Here is a 12,088-nt window from a genome sequence, read left to right on the forward strand (position 1 = left end):
AAATTGCAAAAGATAGAGATTTCATACGACAGGTATGGCAGACCATTTATTTAAAATATGGGCCGCAAAAGGGCTGACCAGATTTAGCCAGATTATTACAATTAAAGGGGTGGATTCTTTTGGGCGCTGGTGGCCTAGCGGTCTAAGCGCCCCACATACAGAGGCTATACTCCTCGTCGCAGGGGTCGCCAGTTCGATTCCTGGCTGGTTGACCATTTCCTGCATGTCTTCCCCCGCTCACTACTCCCCACATTTCCTGTCTCTCTTCAGCTGTCCTGTCAAATAAAGGCAAAAAGGCCAAAAATATATTTAAAAAAAGAGAAGAAAATTAGCCATTAATGAGATCTCTCATTTAAGTCTCAATTAAGACTCATGTCATGGTCTCAACTATTTCTCCTAGTGAATTTTAGGAGAAACTAATGAGAAATGAATGAGAACAATTTGAAACTTGAATGAGGCTGAAGTGAGAATCTCAATTTTGTCTCTGGAGACTTAGAAGAGAAAGCCTTGAGCAGTAAAATTTTCCTCTGGGTTAAAACTAGTTAGTTTGTAACTTAAGTTGTGTCATTGTTTGGTTTCACCACAGAGGCGTAAAGTTCATCTTAACTAGTAGACCGTAACGTCCAAACTAACCAAAACATTGTCAAAGATATGACGTTTACACTTCCAGCAGCCAATCAGAGGAAAGCATCAATTTTGATGCGGAGCTGACCAACAGCTGAAACAAACTAAAGTAAGGTGGTAACTTTAGCCTAAAGCCTTAATCTGCAGTGTGTCTATAATAACAGTGACATCAAGCGGTAAAATTATCAACTACAACATACGTTAATACTCAGGAGCGCAAATCTTGGTCATCATATTTTCCCAAAGGATGTAATCTCTTGCGGATATCGCGTTGCCGACGTTATCTAGCTGGGAGCCCCCTCTGAATCTCCTCATCCTCCAAATCATCAAAAATGATGCGCCATGGCAGCCGATATACTCTATGGAGGACTTTACACCTACTAGGAGCCAAGTGTAAGAATTACGTTGTAACTTAGACTGACGTTGGAACTATCTCAGCTGGGGCAACACACAAAACGTTAGTAGAGTGTAAACTCATCCTAAATGAGAAATTATGTTCAAACTAGGCTACGTTTGAGCTTACGCACAGCTGGTGCAACAGGCTGCTGGGAAGGAGCCATTAATGTTAAAAAAGATAGACAGGTTTTGGAGCAAAGAAGAGGTGATTCAATACAATGGTAGACAGGTCCCTGTTCCAACTGTTTTAAAACATGTTGCTGGCAAAATTTCTATATGATATATCATATATCATATCAAATCATATCATATAAAGTCTACTGTAAATATAAAAAAAAAGTTGACATCATCCTCAGCCTTATCAAGCATGTTTTTTAATATAGTGGAAAAGAGTTCAGTAGGAAGCTATGGTATTTAACACATCACATATACTGTATGTATTTCTGGGAGATTCATTCAGTTGCACTTGCCAGAGTGAACACTTTGTGTGCTCTGCTCAGAGAACAACACTGGGTACAAACTTAAATGAAAGGTGTGGAATTATTCTGGCTTTAATTATCACAGTCTTGTAATCAAATCTTTAAAACTAACATTTACTCTCATTCTGTGTGGGCCTGAACATCCTCACTGAAATGACTGTTCTCCTTTGTATTAGTGAACAGGCTCAAATCTGCTGGTTGTAAATCCTCTCCTGAGTAAATGATGCCCCCTGTCAGCTTTAATAGATTGTACAAATCAAGTTTAGGGTGTGTAATGCAGGAAGACTGACCAGTTTTTATGGCCTCAGCATTTTTAGCATACAGCAAAATTCTGAGGCCTTTCACCCACTTAAAAAGTAGAGCTGAGTTATAAATCCCAAAGATGTGCTGTGGTTGAAGCTGTACTTTACATCTGAGTGATTGTCTGGCATCCTCTTCATTTTTCTTATTGAAAAAACTTCCAATAAAAAGTCTAAGACCAGGCAATGAATACAAGAGAAACATATGCAATAAAATAAAATCCTCAAACAGTTGAATTCACTTGAATTTTGCTCATTAATCCTCACTATTTTGCTCTGTTTTGGCCTCCACCATTTTCTGAGGGAAAATAATTTGTTCTCATCAGGCATCAAAATCTTGGCTAAATTTGGAACTGGTTACTTTTTCTGCAAGTCGAGTTCTCTTGAGAACAAAGAGCTGCAGCCTGCTGCGTCGAGAATTGGCAAGACAGGAAAATCTGTAGTGTAAAAGATCAAAATACTAACTTCATTAATCCTCCTGTTATGTTGCGGGTCAAATTGACCCTTTTTAAAGTCTATTTTAGGCAATATATATGCCTTTCACACCAGCTAAATGCAGCATAAAAATCTGGGCAGGATGTAACAGAAGAGGTGTCGTGTTAATCTATCAACATCACTTCATAAAAAAAAAGGAAATCAAAATGTAAAATAAAATAAAATAAACAAAAATCAATGTCAATGTAAAACTATTGTATTTAAATTTAGGGCTTTCCAATGCACATTAAAAATAAGTTTTAACATGGATTTGAATGAAAAACAAGTGATCCTCATTGAACCATGATCTGTGAGAATTAAAGAACACCAATAAACTAAATCTTGATTTAAACGGTTAGTAATGGAGTTAAAAATTTGATTAAAAAAAATGTGTATTGGGATTTTTTGGAGTTCGACAATTTTGGATAAGTGAATATGCTCCTGGTCAAATTGACCCAGGAACATTATTGCTGTTCCAGAGACACATACATAACAGGAGGGTTAAAGCTATGAGGAAAAAGCTAATTTCTCTAATTTTGGCATTCTCAGTTTAAGTGGTTTGAATCAGTTGCTACAGTTCTAGGTGCCAAGCCCATATAGCACGAGCTTCTGGTGGAGACCCCCTTTTGTAAAATGTCTTAAATTCTTTGTACATTACAATGGCAAATAAGAAAAAAAAATAACATTATTTTTTTAGTATATTGTCAATTTTTAAACTCAATCAATAATCTTGTCAATCATTCATTTCATTAAATGTCTTTTCATATACAGCCTTTGATCATTTCTGTCTTAACAATAATCAACAGCAATATTAACAGTGAGTCATTAAGATGTTGTAAGTCCTTTCTATACAATTTAACATAGCAAGTAAAAAGTGAACCAGGTGCTCTTGGCTTTTATTTTTGTATTTTCCCCTTTTTGTCTTTTAATTTTCTGTGCTTTCCCCCTGGCGACTCAAAGTCTGCTCGTTTCACAGATTGTTCATTTCAAAGTATTTCTAGTCCTCAAATCATCCATCTTATCTTCCTGCATCAGAGTTTCTTTGCTAGCCTGTTCTTTGGAGCTGCCTATTCCCTCTGTGGTACCTGTGACTGATATGGACCCCTGACTGAAGATGGATAAACACAGACCATGGGTTGAAACAATGATCACTGTAGATGACTGGATCCAAGACCACCAGAAACTATGGTGTACCATTTTTCTACTTAAAAAGTAAACAGCTTTCAGAGGAGAACTGCTTATTGTATAGCAAAATCAGTAAAACAACACCCTGAAAAGTGTTCACTCCAGGGAATGGTGGAAGATGTTTTGTGTAGGAGGCCAAATCAAACTAACCCCTTGCCAACATGTGTCACAATCACATAATGCATATTGTTAAATGAAATTCATGTATAAAATCACATTGATAAGGCCTGCATCAAAGTAAGATTTTGGTTACTTCCTGTCTTTCAAAGGCCCTGCGTGCAGGAAGCGCGTGGCACCATCCCGCCGAGGCAGATCGACGAACGATATGTTTGTTAGCGTGTTAGCATTCTGATTAACGGCCAGTTGGTGCCCTGCTTCGGAGGTCTAATCTGGCCTCACGCCTCACTGCACGTGCTCAATAGAGTCCGCACCCTGCATCATGACATCATGTCTTTGTGTGAAATCCCGGTGCCATTCACGGGCCCACCGTAGGGCTTAGTGTGCAAGCGTCCACTATACCAACACACAGGTCTTTAAAGGGAGTCCACTGGTACCCCAGCTCAGTGGATACACCCTGATGCCTCCAAAGAGTTTTGAATATGGCTTCTATCCTTCGACAAAATGGGATGAGCCCATGTGCAGACCAGGGCCCAGAGGAGAGCGAGTGTTTTGGAATTTTGTTGGAGACATTATGCTCCTGTATTTTCAGTATGGAGACTAGCTCAGGCTTTCCAATTCAACAATTGAAGCAAACATTCAGATCTTCTTGGATGTCATTGAGAGAGAAACTTGGCAAATGATTTAACATGACAAAACAGTGCTACAAGGTGTTTTTTGCTCTAACATTACATCATCTGTTTGCTAAAAAAAAGTGGGATCAGCGAAGCTCCATGTGGAGGCCAAATCTGCCACAAACCAACAGCTAAAAGAGCAGACATCAGGAGGTGGATGTTCGTGTTCACCAGCCTAGTGATGTCACCGAAAACAGATAACGCTACTGGCTGGGAGACAGCGAGGGTTGGCTGTCATCAGATGGGCAGATAGATTCACAATAGGAGCTCCTGTTGATTGATAGTTTCGATTCTGACTGCTGTTAGAAAAGTGTCACCTTCATTTCATTTAAGGAAAATATTTCATTTCATGTTTGAAATGAGGGCAGTAGATCTCAAGCATAACAAATTGTATTCGTGTCACTGGAAAAAGAACAGTGTGTCTCTTGTGGGGTCTGTGAGTGCCGTCATATTTCTTCCAAATTTACAGCATGATATTCTCAATAAAAATGTCAACAACCTGAATGAAACCTTTATCCTTTTTTGGTCCAACATTTTTAAAGATTAACTGCAAAATGGATGCATCCTGATAGATGTAGCCCACAACTGTTAGTGGCAGAGGAGCTTCAGACTTTGCAGAAAAGGTTATTGTTAAAACTGTATTCAGTCCAAGGAATATTAAACAATTGTGGAACCTGGAAATTAGATTGTGCAAAGGGAAATTAGTTGTGTAATTGTAAGCAAACTGTCTGTTTCAGACTGTTTATTTTGAGCCTTCCTTTAATTTGGTGCATCAGTGATTTACCGACAGAACAACCTTCAACAGTTTAGATAACACACAAACAAAAGCTCTCTCGAAATAAACTTTTCCAAAGGTCAAGCTTGGTGTTAAACGAATGTATTAAACATTGGCACAAAGAAAAAGTATTGCTGATATACATCAAGACTTGGCTTTTCATAAATGTAAGGTTCAGGGTTACAACACAATGTGTAGTGTTGTGATGTATAGAGTAACAACATCCTGTTCCCCTTTCTGTAGAGATGCTGATACAGTATATGAAAACACTTTTGTTGAATGTTAATAAAGACATATTTTTCTTCATTCATTTAATTGTGTGACTAAGCAGAAGCTGACAAATGTTCTTACTTTAACACACAAGCTATACCAATCAGTATTAAAACAATGTCTGAATTAATCCAATTATAAATGTGTGTTTTTTTTCAATATATGCACTTTTAAGACTATAAAAGCTTATTTAACTTTAGAAAAACTTATAGTTTTGATGGTCAACCTGAAAATAAATATAAAAAATATATATTAATATTTATATATATAATTCATCCAATTATTTTATACATTTTTTAAAGATTTTAATACAATTTTCAATCACTTAAAATGTGATTAAATGTCTTTGAAATACATTATCATAATACAATGAATTAACTTTGAAAATCTACACTTTGTATTTACATCTTTACTTCTTTTTAATCAATCTCTTCAGTCAAATTGCTCTTTTATTGATTAAATATTAAGCTTGGAGTTGTTTTTTATGTGACTAATTATAAGAAGCCAAATTAACAGTGCTCCTTAAAACTTAGAGTACTATAATAATCAAAGAGGTGCTTTAAATAATGCTGTTCTTGTGTCATATCTGTACAGACTATATTTTAATATGTCTTCCTATACCAAGCTTGCTAATGTGAACCAAAATAAAGGTGTGAACGTGCAGAAATCCAATATTGCTATCTCTTTTTTGCAGTCCTAGACAGGATAACAGTTTTTTTATTATAAATGTGCAAACCTAGAGGTCACTTTAATAACAGGATTTTGAGATATGAAGACAGTGATAACAAGCCTCTGTGCACTCTGCCGCAGCTTTCATGTGTTCAAACAACTTTGGAATGACTCCCACATCAAAGATTGCTGCTTATTGTTTTTCTTCTTTGAGACGGGAAAGTTTGACTAACCAGCCCTAATAGAGACATTTCAGCTTGTCCCTTCTCTCAATGGCTCACATTCTTCACATTCCAGCTTAGTGACACGGATATGATGATACGCACACACTCTCACACACACACATGTGCAGAGTTAGCCTCAGGCATCTATTATGTTTAATGCAAAAAGTGGACTGTTTAGAATGCTGGGCTTGAAATGGAAAATGTGAATGTTTGTATGACAGAAATATGACAATAACTAAAAAATACAATGTTAAATCTCATTTTTAGTTAGAGTGAAGAACTGGTATACTCGTCCTATGGCTTTTTAAGTTATCATACTTAAAATTATTAAAGAGGAGAACAGAATAGAAGAGTTGTGTGGCCCTTTTTTGATAATGCTGAGTGAGACATTTTTTCTTTTACTTCACTTGCAAGCAGGATGTAAATATTAAAATGGAGAGGGGTAAAGATTGAAGAATATTGATTAAAAAAATGTTGATGTGCTTAGCTATCTTGAAAATATATATTTCTATAGTGTGGAAAAAGTATTTTGTGAGTCTGTATATATTTGGTTAGATATGAAAAGATCTGAATTCCGACTATAAATACAAGTTAAGAAATATTAGCATAATTAGGGTTTATTTTTTAAATGCATGTATGGTCTACATTAATATGTTGTGCCATCTAGGGCCATTGCAGAATGGGAAAAGGTGTTTGTATGACACACGAATACAACTTACCCAGTTTAGGCAATTAAATAAAATGAGAGAAAATAACAGAACTGGCTGCAAACAAACAAAATATAATTAATCTAATGTTGTATTTTACCTGTCACATAAAAGAACTTACTGCTGCTGCGTTTAGGAGAATATATAAACAATGATGTCCAGTGTTAATGCACAAGGACACAATCTCTCCTCCGTCACTGACCTGCCTCTCTGCTCCAATGTTGGGCATGGCTGGAGGCTGGAGACACATCAGCTGCTGTTGTTGTTTCATCTACTGTATCAGTGCTTCTACATACAGTATATATGTGTGAAGAAGTGAGATGCACGGAGCTGAACTGCTCTGCTGTGTGGACTCGGTGCCCCGGCAGTACAGTGTCCATGTTGGTGTGGGAGCCTGAGGCCTGCTCCCATACATCCCCGCTCTGGCCCTGTTGATCCTATTGTCTCCTGCGTCACTACACGTCGCCCGGCAAATAAAGGCCGTCTGGCTCCAAGCTTAAATATTGCAGCAAACTAAAAACCAACCATCAGAGCCGATTCATTCACATCTGCTCAGTGGGGCGACAAGGACGGGGCTTTAGGTGGGAAAGAGGGCAGAAAAAAGTTCACTTTTCCCCGCCGGGTGCCAAGAGAACGGGACAGGACTCAACTTCGCCGGAGCCGCGGCTGTGGCAAGTTGCCCATTTGATTACATTTAACAGATATATAACTCACAAATGAGAGGACTATTTTTTAGATATTGACCTTTTTTTTTAATCGGTTTGTATGCTGAAGGTTTTGTGTGGAGTTTTTAAAGAGCTAGAGCAAGAGATTTTCCTAGTTTGCGTCAAAGTTAATGTTCAACATATGTTAAGGTGTTTACACTGAGAACACACAGACTGTTAAAAAGCAGATTCATTCTTTAGTGGACATTTAAATTTAGAGTTTGATTTAATGTGTTAATCTTTATTGTAATGGTAAATGACGTGTCTCTTTAAACGTTTCAAATTCTTACAATTTTCTACTAAAAGAAAGACATGATACCATGAAATTACTGCTTGGGTTTCTTTTTTGTTAGTTAGCAAGTGTTCCTCTTTTATATCTCTTACTTTTCTCTCCACACCCCTCCCCTTGTCTGTCCTGCCTACCCCACCCTTTTCTTCTGCACCCTCTGTGTCCCTTCCTACCCCACCCATCGTTTTGCAGAGCTACGGACCGATCATGGGTGACTGGAGCTTTCTGGGTAATATTTTAGAGGAAGTTAACGAGCACTCTACGGTGATCGGCCGGGTGTGGCTCACGGTGCTCTTCATCTTCCGAATCCTCATCCTGGGCACGGCAGCGGAGTTCGTTTGGGGCGACGAGCAGTCCGACTATGTCTGTAACACTCAACAGCCTGGTTGTGAGAACGTGTGCTATGACGAAGCCTTCCCCATCTCTCACATTCGCCTATGGGTGCTCCAGATCATATTTGTGTCCACGCCATCTCTGGTGTACGTGGGCCACGCTGTGCACCATGTCCACATGGAGGAAAAACGCAAGGAGCGCGAGGAGGCAGAGCTAAGCCGGCAGCAGGAGCTGAGCGAGGAGCGTCTCCCTTTGGCACCAGACCAGGGAAGTGTCCGCACCACAAAGGAGACCAGCACAAAGGGCAGCAAGAAGTTCAGGTTAGAGGGCACCCTGCTGAGGACCTACATCTGCCACATCATCTTCAAGACACTGTTTGAGGTGGGCTTCGTGGTGGGCCAGTACTTCCTCTATGGCTTCCGCATTCTCCCTCTGTACAAATGCAGCCGCTGGCCCTGCCCCAACACAGTGGACTGTTTTGTGTCTCGCCCCACGGAAAAGACTGTCTTCATCATCTTCATGTTGGCTGTGGCCTGTGTCTCGCTCTTCCTCAACTTTGTGGAGATCAGTCACCTAGGCCTGAAGAAGATTCGATTTGTCTTTCGTAAGCCGGCCCCAGCCCCAGCCCAAGGCGAGGGTTCAGCTCCTCTGCCGCTAACAGGAAAGATCCTGCCCCCTCTGGCTGTGTCCTCCCTGCAGAGAGCGAAAGGTTACAGGCTGCTGGAGGAGGAGAAAGCTCCCCCCATGGCTCACCTCTACCCACTGACTGAGGTAGGCATGGAGGCCGGTAGAGGGACCCCACCTTACCAGGGGCTGGAGGAGAAGGCAGAAGAGTTGCTTCCCATGGAGGGCATTTCTAAGGTGTACGACGAGGCTCTGCCCTCCTATGCCCAGACCACTGAGACAGGCGGGGTGACATTACACGAGGAAGAGGCCAAGCCGGTGGAGCAGCCAGCTGAGGTGGAAGCAGAGAGGGTGGAAGAGGTTGTGGATGAGGATGTGGAGGTAGAGGAGGCGACGATCGGGGAGGGCATAACTGCAGGGGACGCAGGGATGGAGGCCACGGATACGATAGAAGACACCAGACCGCTGAGCCGACTGAGCAAAGCCAGTAGCAGGGCCAGGTCAGACGATCTCACCGTATGAACCCGTGAGAGGAAGCACACACACCTGCATCCAGCTATCATTAAATATAAGAGACAGCACACACCTTACTCAAGACATTGCACACTCTTAAACAGGCAGGTCATTCAAAACAAGTAACAGGGAGAGTTTAAAAAAATATAACGCAGGCGACAACTCAAATCATCAAAAAAAATCTGTGTTTGTGATAAAAATGAAATATAAAAAGTAGAGGTTAAAGACAGGAGGAGTAGGTTTTTTATCAAGCGTGTTCTTATATTTAAAAAATGTGGAAGGGACACATGCAGGGGGAAATGTTTTTACTTGATGAAAATCAATGTTCAATTTTTAGAAACATCTTTTTCTATTGAAAGAGTTTTAATCATATACAACGGAGGGTTAGATATTTTTACACAGGGTTTGAGTAGATAGGGGAAAGAGAGTTAGTGTATACTTGTGTGTCTGCACATCAGTCATTTCACTGTAGCTAGGCACTGGCTTTCATTCCCAATTAGTCAGTAACATTTATCAGATGCAGCATGTAGCTGCACACAGCAGGGCTGAGATGGCCCTTGCAAACACAAATCACAGGATTAAGTGTCAGCACATTTGAAAAGGCAAATAGCTCTTTGAAAGGAAGAAGTAAAGCCCAGTTTCAGATTGAGATGAGAGATTTTAATTTTTTTTTTTGCACATTCAGAGGTTTAGTCTTGTGCAATGCCTTAAACCCCACTAACATCACATCTATGCATCCATTTAGCCAAGAATCTTCAAAGTGAAGAGATATGTGCAACAATATTCAAGCATTTCTCTCTTTTTCATGTTTACACCATGTAGCACAGAAAGAGCTGAGACAGTGAGGAAAAACACATAAAAAAAAAGACCACATGTTGAATGTCTTTTTCAATGTGATTCTGCTTCTCTTCATTTTAGATTTCCTTACGTTTCGTGGCCTCTAAGTGAAAATGTGTAGTGTGAACTATAAGTTGTCCATGGAGGAAAAGCAGGGCTTATTCGGCCCTACTGGAGAATGAGCTATAGTGGCGACCTCAGGCCAAATCCTCTCTTTTCGTGCTGTACAAACATGCGTCCGGGCGATAAAGATCGTGCACCATCAGCACAAGTATTGTTGGAGGCGAGACAATAAAAGAAACCACACTCATCAATGAAAACAAGCATCCTTGACCTGGCTGCGAAAAAATCTTTCAACTTGATTTTGTAAGACCAGAGTGTTTCCTCAACTGGCAACATAACACAATGCTCATGAGAGCCTTTTGAATTCAGAGTGAAACAAACAAACAGGGGCAAACCCCCGCTGTACAGAATGCCCTGCATCATGTCTGATAATGTACATAATGTGCAGTTTTTAGTTATTTCATTGTATGTAGGAATCACTCACGTTATCTTTGTGATTAAACATCGGTTTAACACACAAACCCAATAGAAAAAAAAAGAAAATGAAGAAGCTATCGGAGAATAAATAAATTCCCCTGCAAAACTTTTGCAGCTAGTATGCCTTGGATTTATCCAGAATTCTTCTTCTCACATTCTCCAGCTTTGTTAATTCAAATCAATGTATGATTTTTTGTGCCTTATCTGTAAATGTAAACTCTCAGATGTTTTAAGATTGTAGCAAGTGCTTATATTTCTCTGGGACCTGCATGAACTTGATGTTTCAGTAGCTTAAAAAAACAAAACAAAAAAACAGAGTTTATTATGTTCGCACCCATCAGCAAACACATTCAACTTGTCTTAGTCAAAAGGTTAAATATGTTTTTTTTTCTTTTAGTATAATAATATTTGAATACTGAAGAGACTAAGTTGCATGTTTGCCAGCATGAACAAGGTTACATGGTGCAGGCTAATGCTAATATATGTGCCTTTGTGTGCGCAGACGAATGCACACACACCTCGCAGTGTTGGTTTTGGGGGTATGATCAAACGGTTCTAGAGAAACTCTGCAAGAGAAGGCAGCTTTGACCCCTTTGTGACCCCCGGCCATCCCTCATCCCGCCACCCCCATAATCAAATGCTGAAAATCTGAATTTAAGAGAGCCTTCAACAAAAATCCAAACTGTGGAACACATTTTAGCGTATAACCGTGTCACAATCAGAACTTAAAGCTGGTCCTCGTGTAAATGGAAAATGTATGATTTTTTTTTTGTATTTTTAGACTGTTGCATTCCCTCTATGTTTGTAAGAAGACTTGATTAATTTTTGGGAAGAAATAATTCTTTTTACTAACTTGTAGTCTTCTTTGATGATAGATGTGTGGCAGTATCTTCTTTTGAAATGTGAACCAACGCAATAAAAAGTCACACGTGGTCAAGAAGTGTTGTGTCAGTGTTTCTCTGCAAAGTTTATACATCCACACACACACACCTTCACACACACACACCTTCACACATGAGGTGACAAGAAGTAAGAGTCGTGAACCGTTGTTTAATGGATAAACACTGTTGTGTTTGATGTTACTTTATGGGGTTTGATATGTACACAAACATAAAGCCTTTCCCCCTACATCCATTATTTATCTTGATCAGGGACATTAAATGTCAAAGAGTGTGAAAAAGTCTTTCATCTTGCAGTTTTCTATTCTGCATCTGATGCTTTCAAGTGATTTACTTTGATTTATTTCCTATTTAACGAAACTAACGTGGAGAAAAATTCTATCAGAAGTAAACATCATGCAACCAGAACTTCAATTAAGTAGAAGCACAGAAGTAATTTCACCCATGGACTAATAA

The 12,088-nt window shown here is 39.5% G+C and overlaps 1 protein-coding gene across 1 annotated transcript; it reads left to right on the forward strand.

Annotated features, from left to right (window-relative positions):
• The first annotated feature begins 7,202 nt into the window (after positions 1–7,202).
• Positions 7,203–11,654, forward strand: LOC117819775 (gap junction alpha-8 protein-like). The gene is made up of 3 exons (XM_034693233.1): positions 7,203–7,564; positions 8,079–9,343; positions 10,275–11,654. The coding sequence occupies exons 2-3, from the start codon at positions 8,094–8,096 to the stop codon at positions 10,312–10,314; spliced, it is 1,290 nt and encodes a 429-aa protein (XP_034549124.1). The 5' UTR covers positions 7,203–7,564; positions 8,079–8,093; the 3' UTR covers positions 10,315–11,654.
• Positions 11,655–12,088: the final 434 nt, after the last annotated feature.

This window comes from Notolabrus celidotus, chromosome 10 (genome assembly GCF_009762535.1).
Source record: "Notolabrus celidotus isolate fNotCel1 chromosome 10, fNotCel1.pri, whole genome shotgun sequence".
Classification (NCBI taxonomy): Eukaryota; Metazoa; Chordata; class Actinopteri; order Labriformes; family Labridae; genus Notolabrus; species Notolabrus celidotus.